Source organism: Amphiura filiformis, chromosome 5 (assembly GCF_039555335.1).
Source record: "Amphiura filiformis chromosome 5, Afil_fr2py, whole genome shotgun sequence".
NCBI classification, from domain to species: Eukaryota; Metazoa; Echinodermata; class Ophiuroidea; order Amphilepidida; family Amphiuridae; genus Amphiura; species Amphiura filiformis.
The window spans coordinates 49338915-49360301 of record NC_092632.1 but is presented as its reverse complement, the minus strand read 5'-3'; the positions used below and the strand labels follow the sequence as shown (position 1 = coordinate 49360301).

The 21387-nt window shown below is 37.1% G+C and overlaps 1 protein-coding gene across 5 annotated transcripts in view; it reads right to left on the bottom strand.

The window, feature by feature from the left end:
• Window positions 1–21387, bottom strand: part of LOC140153302 (voltage-dependent L-type calcium channel subunit beta-1-like) — a 127721-nt gene that overhangs the window by 82082 nt on the left and 24252 nt on the right. For 3 of the 5 annotated variants that reach the window (XM_072176021.1, XM_072176023.1, XM_072176022.1), the window contains exon 2: window positions 16261–16350. In XM_072176021.1, coding sequence (XP_072032122.1) covers window positions 16261–16350 — 90 coding nt within the window. Of the gene's footprint in view, window positions 1–60; window positions 653–8830; window positions 9315–16260; window positions 16351–21387 lie in introns of those variants that run through there. The other 2 variants (XM_072176025.1, XM_072176024.1) reach the window with 2 other exon arrangements.

The window sequence follows — 21387 nt, the reverse complement described above, 5'->3', positions numbered from 1 at the left end:
TTTTTTCTTGCTTTCATGATCTGTTAGTGAATGACAAATATTGACACTGTCGTACTGTACCTCATCAGTTGACATAAAATAATCCGGATCAAACTGACTGACGGAGGAATAGGAGCCCCGTTCGCGTTCCTTGCGCGTCCAAGTCATGGTGTTAAAATCCTTTGCCGTATCATCTGGACCCGTATTGAAGACACTAAGATATTCAGAGGGGTTACCCAGGGTAAGGCCCCTGTGAAAACAGCTAAGGCACAGAACAGGATGAAGGATCTAGCATGGCCGTCGGCACAGAGATGTGAATAAAAGCAGCCATGCTTGCGTAACATGTCACACTGTTGTCCCTTGCATGCAATAGATACCGAGGCCTCCACTCTGTGCACAGCTCGGATGTATTATTGTCTCGTCCCTTCACTGTAAAATGACTTATTTCCTCTTTAAGTCCGTCAGAGAGCCTGCTCTAGACCAGGACATGCAAAATGCGTCTTTACAGTCAATGTGATGAATTTCCCACCCAGCAGGATGCCATGAACGGTAGCATTTTGGTGTCATTATGAAGGAGACATAGTGGAAATTCTAGAGTTTGTATGTGTTGAGCTAGTGTGGGAAGGCCGGTGAACTGATGCATTTTTCCCCACAACGTCAAGCCTCGCCCCACGACACGAATTGCTGATGAGCAGTAGCTAATGCAGAATGAGCGTTTTGCATCAGCAATATGGACACTACCATTATCAGCCACGGGGAGGTGCTTCCACTTGATACATGAATTGAGTAGGAAACGTATGTAGGCAGCTATATACAGTCAAGGTTCTTGATATTTATTAATAGCAATTACTAATGCCCTGCTAGAAAAATTTTTTGTTGGATGTCAAAATCAATACAATTATTCACCAAATTTGCTTAGACGGGCATGTTAGATAGAATTAACAGGCATACATAATCTCATAGGTAAATGATGTCAGGTCATATACCTCTAATACATAAAAGCCCTCAGCTAGACATATTTACAATGGCTATACATTGTGCATTAGCCGCAGTCACAATAACTGATAATATAAAATGTGAGGTAAATTACTTAGAGAATATTCCATTTCCTATGTGGGTGGGAAATATTCATCCAAATATGGGAAATAATTGATTGATATTAAGATTGATTTGCATGTGGGGGATTATCACCAGGTTTCATTGGTGTTATCATCTGTATTGTGGTTACTGTCACTAGGAATAAAGATAAATGACTAAAATTGCACGCTACATTGAAAAAGCCTTCCAATTCATTAAGCAAAATTAAAATAATGCACTACTTTATTAAAACAATAGTTTATTGTATTGTAACCACAGATGCTAGCCTAATAATCCAAGATGCTGAACATAATTTTTTTGATACATTTTTTAATGAACTGAGGGATGCTAATATAATAACAAGCAATTAAAATATTTATGGAATAGTAATTGGATGGTCTGGACTATTATAAATGAAGCCAGTGACGTCAAAATTCACATTAAAATTGAAAACAACACAGGTATTGTATATTCCAAAGGGTTTGATGTTTTTGTTCAATAGTTGATGAGTTTTCACAGTTTGCTGTACACAAGGGTGCCAATACAAGGTGTAAGCTTGGCATATTATAAGCTACTGTGACATTTAACCTGAAATAAGCTAGGGTAATCTATGATCTGCTTCCTCATTGACAAAATTGAAATTACATAAATTATGACATAGCGAGAGAGAGAAAACAAATTTATGAATATGATCTAGAATTCTCCCATATATTCTATAGCAATATTTCTAACCATTTTTTTAAAGCTAAAGCCATAATGTTATTGTTTATCTAAAATGCTTGAATAATATTAGTAATAACTGTCAGGAAGGGGTTCTGTCCATTTTAAAATGAAATAACAAGGTACATGTAAAGTAAAAAAACCTACTGGCTATTTTGGCCATTTAACATGGAGTCTTAAGTTAGTTCGGCTTATATAAGGCGGAAATTATTCGGCTTTTGTTACTGCTGCCACGTCAATAAAGTTCCAACTCACCTCGCGTAAATTCACATAAGCGTCGCCAGTGAGTCACGCATTACGCAACGCACAAGTAGCGTAAGCATTGCGCCAACTGTGTTGCCATTACACTCTGTTATGAGTCATATTTTTTCCGCCTTATATAAACCGAACAAACTTTAGGTATGACATTAGGTTGGAAATTGCTCTGTTGACATACAAACACAACGCATTATGGCTGATTCCATTTAAGCGTAAGTTGGGACATGTGTAAACATTAAAAATATAGCAAAAAATTGGGTTTGAAAACAACCAATTTTATATTATAAGATCTTGCATTATGGCTTTAAGGGATTATCCCTAAAATCAGTAGGGCATAATTTCTTTCAAAAGGGAAGTTCCTGGATTGTGTAAACAATAATATTTCAAAGATTGTAAAATAATGATGAACATTTTGCTGTATTTACTTGTTAGAAAGCATTTAAATAGCATTCATGTTTGGTTTGATCTTTTAGTTCATAATAGTGTTATTATAAAAATTTATTTAAATGTTGGAAAAACTAAGCAATCATATTAGAATGATGACAATATCAAAACTCAGGCAAGAATCCATGAAGTGCAGTTCGTTTCCATGATACGCATGATGCACCTGTCCAGTTAGATAATTTCTAATGTGTTTGTTTATTTTGTCAATGCGAGATGAATGCCATATCAATTATCATTCCAAACACTGATGATCCTTTGCATTGAGTAATCTCTATGAAATTTCTGAAGGTGATTTATGTTCATATAGCTGATACTGGAAACGCTATCTTCAGTAGATAGCAGTCTAAGTAGATAGCAGTCTAAGTAGATAGCAGTCTATAACAGTAAATCCGCAGCTTGATTGGAAATGCTATCTTCAGTAGATAGCAGTCTATAGCAGCCTGTGATCAGGGCACTGTTTTCAAAGGTAAATTTAAATGTGACAGCATGTCAAGAGAGTCAAAGGTAAGTGTGTTAATAATATGCAATTTGTATAAAGAATAGATTCCTATCTAAATGCTGGTTTTCACTGATCACACTGTCCCCTTTTCATTTTGAGCAAAAAAAACTGAGGTAAAAATAAAATAAAATGAAGGAAATTGCTACTTTGTTCCAGCCATATGCACCCGGTTTATATATCACTTTGAGCTCACATGCATGGGACGTGTTAGCCATCGTTCAATTGGTGAATGCAGAAAAAATCTGAAATTTTACTGTAATTAAAGCAATGCAGGCTTACCGGTAGTCTTTCACATGGTATTTTTTTAGTACACCATTGGGCATTACAATCATGCTAAAAGTAGAAATTCAAGGAAAAAATGAGGGTGTCGCTGTGGAGCATATCGCATATTATGGCTTCAACGTTTGAACAAATTTCTTGCATCTCCAGGGTCAATAACCATATCTAAACATTTTGTTTTTTTGCGAGAAATGATGGGTTGCTATCTACTGAAGATAGTATATATTCGATATCAGCTATTTGCATATCTCACCTCCAGAAATCTGGTTTATCAAACTTTGTAAATTTGTATGCTTCTTTGAATAGCCAAATAACACGGGTCTGTAGGTGTCAAATTAACAGCTTTCTGAATTTAATATTTTAAGAACTATATCTGAACTACAACTTCTAATTCTTTTGTTTTCTGTTGTTTATCCTTATTCAGTTGATGTGTCTTGTCAAGAATATGTATCCACAATTTGATTGGGTTTCAGCTATACATCATGACAATAGTGGATAATCATATAAGACAGTGCACACGTTGCCACACAACAGCGCCATGCTTGTTGATCCTCAATTATCCCGCGATGATGCGTTCGGGTAATACATGCGCGCGAACTAAGAATGCAGTTCAGCGAATCTTTGTGACGGTTTCATTAAAGGGGCGATGAAAGGTCCAAATTTATTGCAATTGACATTAATCTCAATTTGCTTCATTATCATATTTAATATACAGTGTTTTTGTTATTTAGCTGCTCTAATTTGCATATATAAGAAATATATTGAAAATACCCAATTAACCAAAAACCGCCAAAAACTATGACAATTTCAAAATGGTTTATTCTTTTCTGTAAGATGCAATAACCATCTGATCCAGTACAGTTCCATGATTGGGTGTATCCGCCTAACACATCCAGACAGGACAGACCACCTCATACTGTGTAACTTGAAGACACCCATACTCAGACATAGATTGATGACATAGTGGCAGTTGACTTTTCCTTGATGCATACATAGGTGCTAAAGGTGTCACGGTCAGGCTAACAATGATTCACTAGGCTAGCATTCAATATGTTGATGTACATGTATATGTACTATACAAATTGTTGCATGCATACAAAATTAACTAGTATGTATGATTAACTAGTACATCAGCAAATGTAATGGTTTGGAGGGTGTTGATTTAAAGGTCATCCCAGTTTGGCTGGTATTTCTTTTCAATGCTGTTTTAAAAATAAGATATCATGGCACTTGTGATACTGAAATAACCTACCACAACTACAATTACAGGACCAGTTAAGTGCACAACATAATATATGAACCTGTATTTTACATTTTGTATGTCTTGAAATTCTCAAATTTACCCCACCCTTCTTATTGATTAATTTGATGCCTTTAATTTGTGTAACTGGGGACCTTATCATAACATGTGTTTTGACATTATTCTTATAAGAGTCCTTACCTGATATAAATTTTTAAACTGCTGCACTAAATGGTCAATTAAACAAATAGGTCAACTTGACCATTTTTAAATGAGTTGCACCATTTCATAAAACACTGAAATAACATCCTGTAAATGCAAATGGTCTCGATTTGATTTGATTTGATTTGATTTGTTTGGGTTTGATAACCCTGGATAACCCAAGAGAGATTCTTTTGAAGCTGTTGCATTGTGGGATCCATTGCAAACACACACAAAAAATACTCAATTTACAGATGAAACATTTCCATATCTTCTTATTGTGACTTTTCATCTTTGGAGAAGGGAAAAAACCAATAACAGTGGAATTTTGAAGGCTGTTTTTGTGTACAAATCAATGTAAATTGTGTGCACAACTGATCTTGGAACAGTTGGCCTATGAACTAAGCCAGACGTGACCAATTCTGACATCACTTATTGCAAAACACTTTGATGGCTGTCTATAGTACAATATTGCAGTAATCCTAAGCCTGAGACTGTAGAGTCTGAGGTTTATCATGGATATTGAAGTGTTAGCTCTGGGTTCATAATTTTCTTACATCTGAACAGTTTGCATTATTCATGTGAAAAGTCAATTTATGGTTGCTTTCCAGATGGCAAATCCAGTCGGCACTGAGGGCCACTTGCACATCAAGATGCAGTGATTATTCTTCATGTAAAGATTCCCAACCTACCAAGCCTACATTTTACTTTAGAAAAACCTAATTACCACCCTCCCCTGTCTACGTGCCCCACAGTAGTTTAGCATGAACAGAGGTAAAAAATGCTACTTGAATATATTGGCATAAGGTTGCAATAGCTTTGACACTTGTTCTAATGTTGTTTTTTTCTTGAACAGCATCATTGTTTTGCAGGAAAAATTTCCAGTTTATATAAGTGCCCAAGGTGCTTATTAGGTCGAATAAGGTAGTCGGGCTATATCTGTAGAGTTTTTGTTGCCAACAGCCTTTACTCACAATTTTTAAAAAAATTTATCCAAACACTTCATTGGAAAAATTTCAACTCAAAGATTGGATAATTGTTCAAGATATTGTCACACTAAACGAAAATGTATCCCCGGCCCACTCCAATATCATGGGGAGGGGCCTTTCATTTTGGGCTTTGTTCATACATTGCCCTGTATTTCTTGTCACTGGAGAACACTTTGAAGGTACCGGAGGCTGTGGTAGATAAAAAATAATACTAATTTGTACAGTTCCCAGTGAATTTTGACACTTCACTGCATTCAGATTGCATTGTGTTAAATCAGCTGTAAAAGTCTTGTCACTTCTGCTGCAATTCCCAACAAGGCGGTTCTTGAACTACAAGTGTCGCCTGCTTTTGTGATTACCCAACAAGTTGCCTAAAATGACCATTGACCTCATCATTGACCCTGTACTCCACCATTACATGAAAGCTTCCATATTGAAGCATGTGCATAAGCTTGGCTGCAATTTTGCAAGTAGATTCAAACTGGTCATGTGGGACTATATTTTTTTTCATTTTCAGCCTATTTTACAAGTTGAGCTCAAATGACCTTTGACCTCATTGTGTGACCTTAAAATCCACCATCATAGGAAAGTTCCCATAGTTCAGCTATGACATAAGTTTGGTTACAATTGGGTTTCAATTATTCATGTGACAGCATTTGATAAATTTTTAGCCTATTTTGCAAGTTAACCTCAAATTTGCAAGTCGGCATGACATTAAAGGGGCATTTCGTGATCCACAGCCTCATCCCCCCACTTTCTCAAAAAAAGTTGAGATTTTTATATCACTGGAAACCTCTGGCTACATAATGTTGATGTACAAAATATTTCTTGCAGATTAATTCGTTTTGCAAAGATATCGTGAAATTTGAATTTCGTTCTGGTGCACCAGAACGAAATTACAACGCATTGTCTATGGAGCAGTGTAATACACATAATCATGCATAACTCGCAAACGCAAAATCGGAATCAACTGAAATTTTGGGAATAGGCTTTTTCGTGGATATGTAATGAAAAATATCAAAAAAAGAGGATGCTAGGATCACGAAATACTCCTTTAAATGACATCTCATGTCTAACTGCAAGGAATCATGGGATTTACCCAAAAGGTAAATTACCATATTCGTTTCAATATCAGCCCAGGGTGGGGGGTCACTCCCATTGTGGCCTGTACACCATCCGCAATAATGAAAACGCGTAAAAGGGTATTTTTTCAGGGTAGGCACGATACGCCGCATCGTGTTTAGGGTATCAAAAACATGAAAAATTGGAAAAAAGGGTAGCAAAATTGCAATTGCTAAATACGCGGAAATGAAAGTTAGGGTATGAAATTTGATACAAGGAATAAAATCCCTGTTTAAGGTGTGAAAAGGGTATCGTTTTAACCAAGGGTTAAATCCTTGTTTATGGTGCTTTTCAAAAGTTGATTATCGCGGATGGTGTACAGGCCACAATGGGAGTGATCCCCCCCCCGGGTGCTTCGCTTAACAAAGTCATTTTGGGTGGGCGATTTTTTTTTTACATTGTTTACATAATTGCCCCCCCACACTACTAATATTTCCGAGGACCTGAAAAATGATGAAAAGTCCAAATATCCTTGGTGTGTTGTCTTGTCAAGTCCTTAAAAAGTCAGTAATACTGACCAAACAAGTGTTGAAACAGTTAACATTTCAATGATGTGAGCTATAGAGGGTAGAAGGGTACAAGACTTAATTTTTCGCAGTTTGATGAGGACATAAGGGCCACTTGCACATCAAAATGCAGTAGTTTTTCTTCATACTAATTTTCAACCTACCAAGCCTACATTTTACTTTAGGAAAACCTAATCAGTACCCGGCTCGCCCACCTCCCCTGTCTTAAGGGCCCCACGGGTCCTTGGTGTGCCAGTATGTTATGTTGGAGTCCTCCAAAGTAATGCAAACACACCACCTCCACACACACACACATACAGAATTTAGGACTGGTTCATGCCTTCCTCAATTCTTCAGGCGAAACAAAAATTACTGCAGGTCAAACAAGGTCATTCAAAGAGTTGCAGTGACTTATAAGAATATTGTAGTATGCATCTTGCCATTTAGATTTTCTATTTTACCTCTAAATGACCTTTTGACCTTTCATGTGTGACCTCTAAAGTTACCAACAGATGACAAAGGGTTAGTCAAAACTGATGCAATACGTACAGCTGGTGATTCAACCCAGGAAGGACCTCATACACCAGAAGCCATCTACCCCACATAAAGTCAAAGGTCAAAGAGATATAATGAACTATTCTATGCAAAGGGGGATTTAATTGTACATGTAATTGTATGATAAATGTGATGGGGTGTATATAGTCTGTATCTGTATTTTTCTTTATTGAAATATTTAGGCACACATATTAGCTAAATATTTCAACAGATAGTGGAAGTACCCATTCTTGAAGTTTGTTTTGCTTTTTGTATTTCTCATTCAACCCAAGGAATATTTCTACAAGCGAGCTAAAATTCCCTCAGATTACACAAACTCTCTATAACTTTCACCAAAGTACCTCAATATTCACATGCGTCTCAATAACAGAATGGTTTAAACATGGCCACTGACAACACTGCTGCACTGCGAGTACAAATTCTAATAGTTGTGGTGCAACGGCATGGGAATGCGGCCCTCGTTGGTGCCAAAGGCTCAAACAGCACGGTGCATATATAAAGCATCCTCTCTCTTAGTTCTATGTACATGTAGTGACACGATGGATCAGGCAAGGCAACCAGCCAGCCAACCAACTAACCAAGTTGACAGCCAAGCAAACGACTAGCTATGGCTTACTGCCGGTTCATCATATACATGCATACACCTGTGTAGATATACTACATACAAACACAATACTAGATGTACTATGTGCTGTAGATCATATGCTGTTGATTCTTCATTTTCACTGCTTGCTTTGAAGCAGCCACCCATGATAATTGCCATGCTTGTTTCCCTATGCATAACTAACGTTTGTAGACAGAGTCAATCCATAAAAGCCATGCTCTATGCAATACTCCTCTTCCCCCGCATAATTGCTTCCTTGATCACGTATAAAAGAAATGAGGAGATGATAAAATAGCAAAGTTAACTACAATGATAGAAAGGGGTAGAAGTTACTGCATGAAGAGGTACATTACTTACCCGGAACATACTCGCTGGCGTTGCATAGGTATCCACGGTTTGCAGCGTTTATTTGTCATTTGGGAACTGTCCAGCAGTATCCCTTATAGGTTTCCAATTAAATGTAAGCTTTCATAAGACCAAGGACCGCAACTCCATAGCGCTACATTAATGTTGTTCACAAACCAGGTTTGGCAAAGAACTGCTCTGTTATGGCACTGCATGACTCCTTAGGCTCAACTCTGTTCTCTCACTCTTTATCACATGTATGCATACAGACAGTCGAGCAGGCAAAGTTCTATAAAAAGCCGGGGTCGGTAGGTAAGGTAGGTAGTGTGCGTTGGGGCACCCGTGAAGGTTGCCTTACAATGTGCCTGCTGAGCCCGCCGAGTGAGACTGAAGCTCACGTTGCAATGGTCTAGAATACCAGCAAAGCAGCATTAAGTATTTCCACTCACTATAGGTGCCTTCTCTGGCAAACATGCAAAATACAGCTGTCTTCTCTTACGGAGCTTGGAAACGAAATGTACATCCCCACAGTTGCTACGTATAAGAAAACATGGCCGGCGTTAAAGTTGCTGAAGGTTTCAGGCAAGAAGCACCGATGTGTCACCCAAATGTTAAAAAGTTGGGGCCATCACATCAAGATGTATCCTGTAAACAGCAAACACCAACTATACCTTGTTTCCCCATGTGTTACACCAAGCTAAAACAACACGCACAACTCTACGAGTTGGCTGAAATGTGTCTCAAGCACGCTGACACTACTGAGAGTAATTAACATGCCGGCAGGTCGGCTAACAAATCTCCAGCATGGACAAGGAAAGGGGGTTAAGATGGGTATGACTGATAATCACAGGCCAGTCGCTATCAACAACCACAACGCTTTCAAACCATCCAAGCTGCCTCCTGGACTTACATGTTATTATAGCCTGGTGGGAGTTATGATTTTCAGCATAAAATTGATTCCAATCATATATAGCTTCATGCAGATCATTGAATGGCGAAATTTAAAAAAAAATTCTAACAATATTTGAAACAAATCGTCGTGTTTGGATTTCATGCACAGTGTTCAAACAAACTATGTTTCAATTTGGTCACATGGAATATATCCTGGAAATATAATACATCAAAAATATCTGTAATATTGTTAAAATAATTTTAAATTAAATTCTAATCCTTATTTTTATTTCATTTCACAAATTTGTGAAGTTGCTGAAAGTAATGACGTCAAGGGTGCGGTTATCTGACGCCTGTAGAGCTGGTAACTATTGAATTTGACACATTTGCTCAACGAAAAACCTGGGCTCAATATGTAGATCATTTTGAACTGTTAAGAACCAAAATTACATCAAACTTTCAACATACAAATTCTGTTTCAATTTGTAATGGTTTTGTTTTTATTGTATTTGTTTCCAATATAAGCCATGATGAGTTCAAACTCATTGTCATTCATGTTTCACTCAGGCCCTCTTTTTTTGCAAAAGAATATTGGCAATTTTAAATATTCATGTGCACTTTTTCGCTCATTTTTTGATTATTGGTAAAAACAACAAATGCAAGAAAATTTCAAATAGATGTAAAACGGAAACGGTATGTGGGATTTGCTTCAAACAATAGGCATATTGAACAGTGTACTTTGCCCTGTACTTAATTAATCTGTTTCAAACATTCTGTTTTGAACGATGGCAGTGGATTGAATAAGTATGTTTTCTATTTGTTTATTTGCATACATGTTGCTTCACTGCTTGTCACAGTTGCTGGGCCATTTTGCACCTGTATCACTGTGAATGTCTGATATGGATAAAAATATCATCAGATGGCGGTATCGCAATATGTTTTGGCCGAGCTATGCGATGTGCAAAAGACTGACGATGCCCAAGTATAATTTATTGTTTTGATTTTCAGAAGGTAGACTCAAATCCAGTAATATGTCTTGTTCATTGTTTTGCTCTAGCCATGGCAATTGTAATTAACTCCCCTTTCAACTTCATCAACATTGTCTGTCCTCTCAAGGCCAAATTTACTGTTGTAACACAGTTCTAGAAGTAGTTGTAGTAACAAATTTTTCTGACATGTTCCAGTTCAGTGGGGTTGTCAAAATACCAAGGCAAAATGGACACAATTTTTTTTAACTTTTGCTTTTTTCCTGCTCCAAAATAAATCCCATTTTGGTCCATTTTAGCATTATAATGGCAAATTTTCGCAAATACTCATCCTGGTAATGTAATTCTGAGAGCAGGGGAGCAGGACGACTTTGTGATTTTGCTCCCCTTTGAAATGCCACTGCTGCAGATTTGAACAGCACAAACTCCATGCTTAGGTTGGTTTTTTTAATTTAGATAAAATCATGCAAATCCAGCCATTTTTGGGCTAAAATTTATAAATTTTTTGCTGAACATTTTTAGAATTATGTTTGCACAAAATCTTCAGATTTGTCAGATTTTGGTGATATTTTAGGGTAATTTTAGCCTCCAGAAAAAGAAAAAAGTAGAACAGGTTTGGGTTGTTTTTTGTCGCCTAAGGGGCAACAATATTCTCAAATCTTTTCAGAATTTTAGTGAACTATTTTGCATGAAATTTGGTTTAAACTAATTTTGTAAGCAAACACAAAATACATTATTATATAGAGGCCCTGCATTGTTTTATCGATTGGCTCCAAAAAAAGGATTAGAACCTTCACTGTAATCATGGCGCAGTGCAGTCCATTCAATCAAATGTTGTCATCAACCTATTTGATCGTAGTGCATTTGTTATGTGTGTGAGACGAACTGTCGCGATAGATTGCAATCATGCTTTTGTTGAATGCATTTGAGTAGTCCGCCATATTTACGGGTTTTTTTACGCCTGCATAAATTCATAAAAGCGTGTGTCAGTCATGCAATACGCATGTTCGGTTTGTTCACATAGGTGCTGCGCCCAGCTGTGTGGACGCCATTCTATATCAATCCACGATATTATGAGTCCCACTTATTACGAGCTGATCAGAGTATAGTACCGTAATCACTCGGGTATAAGCCCACCCCCATAGATAGCAGATTTCACTTCAAAAATGGGGGTGGGCTTATAACCGGGGAGGGTTAGTACTTGAATTTAAAAAAAATTATCATGGGGTGTAGTACCACCTTAAAGCCATAATGTGTGATTTGCTCCACAGTAACGCCCTCAATTTTTTTTTTATTTCTACTTTTTGCACCATTGTAATGGCCTTTGGTGTACATAAATGCCCTGTGAAAAGACTAAGCCTGAAGTGCTTTAATTATGGTAAAATGTAACATTTTATAATAAAACCGGAGATATCCGGTTTTATTCTGAGTTCGCCGACCGAGTGCTGGATGAACACATCGCGTGCGTGTGTATGATTGAATCATTGAATCAGTGACGTATAAACTGCATGCATATCACTATTAGTCTTACGTCTTGACGCATAAACTATATCGCTATTCGTCTTACGTAGACCTTGTTTGTACATTGCAGCTGCATGAAGATAATCATGATAATACAATCGGCGAGATGATACACGCATTGTAGGCGCTGGAATGAATAGCAATTTTCTTCGTTTTACCTTATTTGTTTGGCTTGAAATTTAAGGGGACAATGTGACCAATAGCTATCAGCAGGGACAGGCGATTTGCGCGGAAAAAAATAGCAAATTGCGCGGAATTGCGCGGAACCTTTTTTTTCAGTGCAAATCATGTATCCCTAAATTGCGCGGAATTGCGCGGAAAGAAAGTTCCGCGCAAATCGCCTGTCCCTGGCTATCAGTACAAAACTAACATTTAAATAGGAATCTATTCTTTATGCAAATCACACATTATGGCTTTATCAAACAGCAATACATGTATCCTATTATACAGTACATGTATGTTGAGGCAAGTTTAGTTTGGTATATGATTACAGTAAAGATGCTAAGGCGTGTGCAATAGCAACCACACACTCAGCACAAATTTGTGGTTCTTAAGATACGATATCTATGGATCAAAATTTTTGTAAGAAAGCAAAAAGTAGAAATAAATGATCGAGGTATTTTAACATTTATCACAAATTACCCAGCGATGCCATAAAAAATGTTGTCCCTGTAAGAGGGTTTTCAACAGATAATGTATTGGGCCTCCTCATACATAAAATCAATATGGCAGTGTGGCAGTGCTTATCAAGTTGACAGAAAATAAGATGAAACTAAAAATAAGATGAGTGAAAGAGACATAAACAGAAAGACAGAAACGGGGAGATAGACATGTAGAGACAAAAGAAAAGACCAAGTGAGAGGGAGTGAGGGAGAAAGGGAAATAGGTGAGGATGGAGGATGAGAGAGAGACAGATATGTAGACAGACAAACACAGATCCACGGCAAGGGCGCCAAAAAGAGATAGAGAGAAGAGTGTGTGTGTGAGAGAGAGGAAAGTGTCATGGCTTGCTACACAATATATATACAAGCTGTATCAAAATGTTTGGTACCCATCAGTTTTTATATTGATTAGGCCTGCTTCTTCACAATTCAACATTGGATCCTCTTGATATGAACACTAAATACTGTTTTTGAACTCCTCATAACATCTGTCTACAAATGAGATGGATCTTGTATTGATGTGATGGTCTTAACCATAATCACAGGAATTGATGAGTACCAATCATTTAGATACAATCTGTATCAATACTCACCTTTAGGTTTTCTCTACCGGATGTCGATTTGTACCTATATTCCTTCCCACAAGGTAAATTTAGGCATATTGCATATCTTCAGGATCATCAGGATGCCTCAACATTGGCTTCCTCACCAAACCTACATTAATGGCTTCAGTAAGAAAAGACCACCAGGTCGTCCACCAACCAAATGGAAGGACCAAATTCAGAGGGACTTGAGAATGACCCCACATGAAGCAAAGACACAGGCGACAGACAGAACTGAATGGAGGAGGCTTACTCGGCAGGGGGCAAAGGGACACAACATCCTGTGCAGTTAAGTCAAAATAGATACAGTGACCACGCCTCGATTATTTAGTTTTATTTATTAATTTAGGTACAAAACTACATCCAGTAGATAAACCCTAAAGGTTATGCACTTTTAACTTAGTATGTTGTATTAGCGTACAAAATGGGATATAATGCACTGATTTAATTCTAGGTTGAAGATTCTTATGTATCCGAAAGCGTCTGAATGGCATGATGCATTTTACTCACAGCATACACCTTTTCAGCAGATGATTGAAAATCTTAGGTTGGAAATTAGTTCAGAAAGATGTCAGATGCGGTAAGAAGCACCACAACCAATCACACTGGCGACAGCGCATATCTAACGCGGTGTCCACTACATGGCCGAATACATGTTCAAATCACCAGAAATTGGTTGGTTGAATATATTTTGGCATAATCATTGCTTTTTGTAAAACCTCCTTCTGAAAAGGTCTATGTGTGGTTTCATGTTGATTTTTTCAAAAATACATGCTGTCACTTGAAAAGTTTGTACTCTCTCTTTAAAATCACAGCTTTGGGAGTAATGGAGTAGGATTAAAAAGGTTCCCAGTATACTTTGTGGATGACTAATTATATGGCCAGAAAAAAGTGAAAATAATGGGCTCGGCTGCACCTCACCGGCCCATGATGTACTGCACCTTGCAATATTTTCAAGATGTCGGACAGTCGTGAATGTATCAACATTATTCATGCTGAAGCATTAATTTGCATCTTTAATTAGTTTGTGATTTCCCTTTTGAACTTCCCACCATTTCCTGGTCACTGAATTCTGCACAACATCTTGATTCTACTCCCAGGGGACAAACCAAAAGATCAATGAAGTCCTCTAAAAAAACAAGTTTTGTTTGTTTTGGGAGTAAGGGAAAGGGGTAAAATATTGATTACATTTCTCCTATATTCTTAAATTGATGTTATTCTTGGATCTTGGATTGGTAGACCTCCTAAATACTCCTGGGGAGTTTAAACTGGAGATGTTTATGGGACTTAATCGATCTTATGGTTTGTTCCTTTAAAAAAATTTCATAATGTTGTCATGTTCAATATCATCACTATCGTTATCTAAATAATTGCACCTGTTAAAGGCCACATTGTAGTCTGTGAGCTGCGCTATACCTAATGATCCTGGAAACCAAATTTAAATAACCTGGGTTGCTCCTCTGGAGCAGGCGGGAATGAGCAACACATAGGCCCCCTCCAAACAAACCATCGTAGAGCTGTACAGTTAGGGAGCCCCATACACCACTGTCAGAGACCACTCAGAACGACAAAAATCATCTGAGATGGCATCCATCTAGGATGGCATATTTGCAAGATGAATCCAGAGTGATATCGCCAGTTGGCATGTTGGCACTGGTCCCTACACATGAAGAGTACCAGGCTTTGAAGATGTATTGTTCCATTCCACTCGCTGTTCAGGTTCGACCATCACACTCATAGACAGTTAATATTTGTATACTATATTTGCTGTTGTAGTGTGATGTCAACTGGCTCATGCTATCTGTGTTGGGAACCGCAATCAAAATGATCACAACACAAAGTCAGTGGGCTGCTAACAGGTGTGAACCAGTGACTAAGGTATGACAAATTGTCTACAATGGCAAATATTGAAACTTTCAGATTTAAGACTAATCTGAACTCTCCTATATTTAAACCAAACCCTTTGCTTGATCATGTACCTCAAAATCAGCCATTTTCAAAATAAATAAGAATATTGTTACTATAGCCTATCAGTATATACCCATCATGAATTTACTAAGAAATCAACATATTTCATTTTTATTCGCCTTAAACACATGACAATTTCCCTTAAAAGAAAATTAATAAAGAAAATGCCCGATACTTTGACCCCATTTCAATTTACCATGGAAATATGACCGCCTCCACAAAGCGAGCAAAATGGCCATCTTCATATATCCATTATTATTTTCCTGCGGTTCCTGCTGCAAATTTCATGCACTTCAATTTCTTTTCCCACAAGTGATCAAGTGACAGCCGGATGCTGGCTTTATGAGCCAAGGCAAGACAAAAACACAGTTTTTAGAATTCCTAAGAATTGTGAAGTGGATGGCTCCTGAAATGACTAAACATGTCAGATTTCAGCACTCAGTGTTAAGATGTCCAGGATACCATACAAATTAATTATATGGAGAACACAGTGTACATGTACCCTTCAACAAGGTGGTTAGTTACAAGTACTGTTGGCCCAAATGTGCTAATAAGCTCATTAGTATGTATAAATATGCAAATTATGTGATATAACCTTTACTTTATACAGCACCACAACTCATCATGGTTTGCACTCTTTCAAGACTCAAGTTAATTCATTTAGGACTAAATACTAATAGTGCATTAATATTTCCTCCCACTCAGTGCCAACTAACCCACTCAAAGTCAACAAACCAATATCAAAGGACAAAAAAAGGACAAAAAAGAGATGACTATGTTGCCACCTTGCTGGCCTTCTTTGTTACTCTTACCTGTCGTAGTAAACTATTGGAGCTGGCATCTGAGAAGCTACCATCAGATCTCTTGATTCTTCCTTTTTTCTTTGCTCCTTTACCAACAGCCTGCAACAGAAAATATGCAAACAAATCTTCATTTTGTTAGCTTAACAACTATAAATATTCTAACATTGTCGACGCAATGTCAAAAAAAAAGGAAAGGGAAAAATAAAAGATTGATAAGATTTATGTTTGCAGTTAGTTTTGTTAAAAGACATGATCGTTATTTTAAAAGACTTCACGCCAGCTTGTACTGAAATCGAAGTTTACATAATAATCCATCATAAATTGATAAAATACATGTGGTAAAATCCATAAAATTATGTAAAGCCTAAAATCTGTACAACATATATATTACTTCTGTTAAAATATTTTAACTTAAAGCTTTTACTGAACACAAAATATCTGCATGAAATAGCAATTTAATCATGCAAAGTTTCACATAATTTGTTATAATAAATGCAAGAAATTTGCACTTTTTGCATTAAAAGTTGCTTTCCCAGTATTACCATTCGATACAAAATTTCCCTTGACATTGATGACACCTGCAGCAACTTTCCAGTTCGCCTCTTTAGTATAATAATACATTAATTCCAAAGTGATGCTAGACTCAAAAACATGTACATAATGTAATTGGCAAGCCTGCATGCCATAATAATAGCTGATGCCAACAAGCTATCATTTTCAGCAAAGTGACACCAAAATCTTCCATTCCAAGAGACGGACAACAACTCCTGAGTGTCGTACAATTAGGCAGGGACCAACATTCAAACTCTCAAATTGCCACCGGAAATTATCATAGCCAGGTTGGGCATCTGACGAAGGCATTAATCCGTATGCATTTCTGGAGACAATATATAGCGTAATGTTACTCTTCTAATCAGAAAACCAGCTTTTGTCTATCTCTTACTCCTGTATTTAATCTCCAATTGAGGTAGGTAGGTGCTAGACAAATGTTAGGCCTCTTCATTTATGACAACCATACCAGTGATGAAAGGCTGTAACATTAGTATTTGGGGTACTTGTGTAATTGAATACAAGCTTGGCCACACATAAAATACCTTGGAAAGCATTCAAACATCGATTTCAACTGGTCCCTCAATTGATAATTAGCTAAACTTTAATTACAACACGCCTCTCAAATCGTGAATTTTCAAAATAGGCCTTTAAAAGCTGTTTTTAGTACATATTTAATGGACAAAAGCCAACCTTCACTTCAGGAACATATGTAACATATAAAATCTTCATATAAAATACAATTTTTCTAAACAAAGCAGTTATAATGGAAAAGAAAACTATTCTGTATCTTTTTAAAAGCAATAAATGACAGCAAATTTAATGACGGGGAAGCTTACTTTAAGTGACTGCTTAAAAAACCAGAGGTACTTATGCTGGGATATACTTGATAATAAATTACTGCCTCAACCAACCGTGGCGACTAGCGCTGCACAGCAGCATGACATCAGCAGGTAACATGCACTTGCAAGAATTTGCGCATAATTTAATTCATCTTGGCCAACAGATGGCAGTAGAGTGATTGACTTAAACTTCACACACTCAGAAGTAACAGGTCTGTAGAATCAACACTACTTGCAAGTAAGAGAGAAAAACAATTGGCGTCTTACAAAATCAGCAAAGGAAAATTCATCACATACATGTTCCTCTAATATTTAAAATGAAATACATGTCCTCATCATAAAAGTAAATGTGCAATCATCAATTCTGTTTCAAGGGTCACTCAAGACAATTTCTCCATGAATTGTGTTTACTAAAGAAGGTTGATCAGTTTAATGCTCATAATTATGTGACCTGCTACCATGAAATGAGTATAAAGTTGCCAAATATGCAGTTTTAAAACGCCCTGGCTACTGCCTTGGTGTTCTTTGTTTCTTACGCATCTGTTCAAGTTGGTAACATGTCTGTATGTCCTTTGTGAATGGGGCACACTGGGCCATTCTCGAAGGACATACTAGTACTGGCTTGTACAGTGCGCAGCAAACAAAGATCATCAACTCAGTCAGCCAGGATGTCTCGAAAATACCAACTTGCGACTATGGTCATTTCGTCGCAGCAGGTCGCATGTCATACAATGTGCTTGGCACTCGCAAGGAGCGTAACACGTTTTAAAAATTTTATTATGTTTCCCTTTGTCAATTGGAAAAGTGACTGCTGATTTGATATATCAGTCTCTAGTATGCCCTCGCATCAAATTGCAACCAGTTGCCTTCACTGCAATTTTCTAACTTCATTCAGGGTTGTTGCTTTACTTCCATCCTAATCATTTTGGACATGCAGTTTGCTCCTGTAACAGGCACAAGTAATACCTGTGACTTAAAATAATGCTTGAATAAGTTCTGTTAGTCAAAACAAGACCAAACTAATAAATCAAGGCTATATCAAGCTCTATTTAAGGTAGTATGAACGGCTATGGTGTCATGCTCAGATTTGCTTGAAAATGATACAGAATGTGGAGATCGATGAGAAAAACTCACCTGTGATTGGAAAACCCCATAGACTTTGCATGTTGCCAAGTTCTTCAAATCAGCTTAATTTTTGAAAACAAGTAATTTATTTAAATGTGATTTTCTCTCCTTTATACCCATTGCATAAATCTAGTTTTTAATGTATTTTATTGCAAAAATGCTACTTAATAAAGGACAGCAACTTTTTCCAAAATATTGGCCTTAACAAAGGAGATATGAAATGGTAATTTTAGTACTTTTTTTCAATTTTCTTGACTTTTTCTAGAAACACTAAATTACCTAAATTCTAGAATTTTTTTGGAGCTAACTATAGGTCCAATTTCAACAAACAAGGTGTCATATGAAAGGTAATCAAATTTAGAAAATTCTCTCGCCAGCTTTTTTTAATTAAGTGTTTCTGTTGTAAGTTATAGGTGTTTCTAAATTTCCCTAAAATCAAAAATTTTAAAATAATTTTTCTAAAAAATTAAACACTTTATCCAAAAAAGCTGGCGAGAAAATTTAGGTATTAAGCTTATACACCATCCCTGAAAGTTTGGAAACCATAGCACACTCCATGTAGGCCAAAAAAAATTATAATGTGGAAAAATTTAGGTAATTTTCAAAAAATAAAGAAATACTTAAGAAATGGTAAATTTTTTATTAAACTCTAAAAATAGGTGGAGTGAAGACTTATCTTTAGTTTGTTCTAAGTTTTAAATTAATACACAATTCCAATTTGCTATTGTGGCTATTTTGCTGCAAGCTTGATTAGCCGTTCATACTAACTGAGTACCCCAGAAGGGGCAGACATCTGGTTTATGTATTCAGAGTCAAATTTTGGACAGGCAGGTTTGGTGAAAATGATGGGCACTTGTCAAATCCTAGATAAGACCCTGCCAGTGCCAGTTTTTTAGGACAGGTAAAATTTGGTACACACCCAGCTGGCTGGTAAGTACAAATTTTAGATAATTGCGGCAATCAAACTAGGCTAGCGCTTGACAAGCCGAGCTGTTCCGATCACTTCAGAAAAAAATTAATGAGACAAGTCCAGACAACGCAGTATTTGACACATTAGTGGATTTGCATGACTGGTTATCAAAGTAGATTTCTCTTGGTATTTCACTACCTCAACTACTCTAAACTCTACTGTAAACCTTTTCATGATTACTTGATGAAAAGTTGGAAAATTTGCTGTAACAACATCAGCACATGATGCTCAGCTTTGGGTGCCAAATTTGGAACCAAACATCAAGCCAGTGTCGTATACATGACTCGTACAGCACTTGTATAATCTAGGACTGTACAAAATTAACATACCTGCATGATGGGAAATACACGCTAAGGCAATAAATAACCCCTATTCTTCGGGCCGGCCCGAACGACCCTGATTGTGCTTCTTGGGTTTTTTCAGTTCTGGGTGATTTTCTGCGCCCCTACCCATTTACCTGACAAAGGGCAAAAAGGATGAGCGCCCACGTGCACAGGCTTGATGATCTGGACTTGCAGTCCATACACAAATCGTTACATGTACCCCCTGTTCTTTCTCACGAAATAAGGGAAAATATCTACAGTCTGATGCCGTATTCCATTCAGCATTCGCCTTCATGGAATACGGCACCAGACCGTAGATATTTTTCCATTCAGCATTCGGCTTCATGGACTACGACACCAGACCTTAAGATATTTTTCTGTATTTCATGAACAAACAGGGGGTAACTAATATTGTTCAGGAAATCACGAAAGGCTACGTATGTTTTTCAACATTTTAAGATTCCCGGCTGGTAGTTTATTATCATCTTTGTTAATTAACACCTCTTTCGTACGCAGACAAATCACATTTGCTGCATATTTATCTGTTACATATCAATATGAATATCTCAATCATGCAGCTGGGGTGACACAGCAGAATATCACATCACTAGCTTTCACCATAGCTCTGCACTTTAGATGCTAAAAAGTGCACATAAACTTCAAGTTGATATGCTATCAATTTAAAATAATCACATTAATTCTATATAACAATATGGTAAATGGTACCTGTAGAAAAGGCAATCATGACATTAACTGCAATCATGGCATTAACAGCGCATTCAACCCAACATAAATGTAGAACATTTTGAAATGCCATCACACTTTTGATTCATGTTCTGTTGGCAGGTCATGACTATGCCCCCTATACAAGAAGTTTTTTAAAAGGTGCTACATTGTACTTTGGAAAGGTAAAGTGTGGTTGGGTTTATCTGACACTTGTATCTGCATTTTTAAAAAGCATTCCAAAACAAGTCTATAGTGAGTAATACTTAAACTGTAATATGCTAGTTAAAGAATCTTGTCTCAAGTTGGGAGGGAGTAACGTTGGATTTAGCAGTGGCAAATTTAAATAGCGTGTGCCAACCTAATCCCGCGGGGCGTATACACACGCGTAGACAGGCGATTTGTACATACGCTGACAACGCAACCAAGTAAATGCACTGATTCTAATTAATCTGAACGTGCAAAATCCAACATGGCGTTACTCTCAACTTGCGACGAGACACACTGTATAGTTAGTTTCTCACATCCTGGGTATGCATAATAGACTACAATTGTCCAGATAAGTTCTGCAGTGGCTTTCTGCAGTGGCTTTAAAGGCAAAATA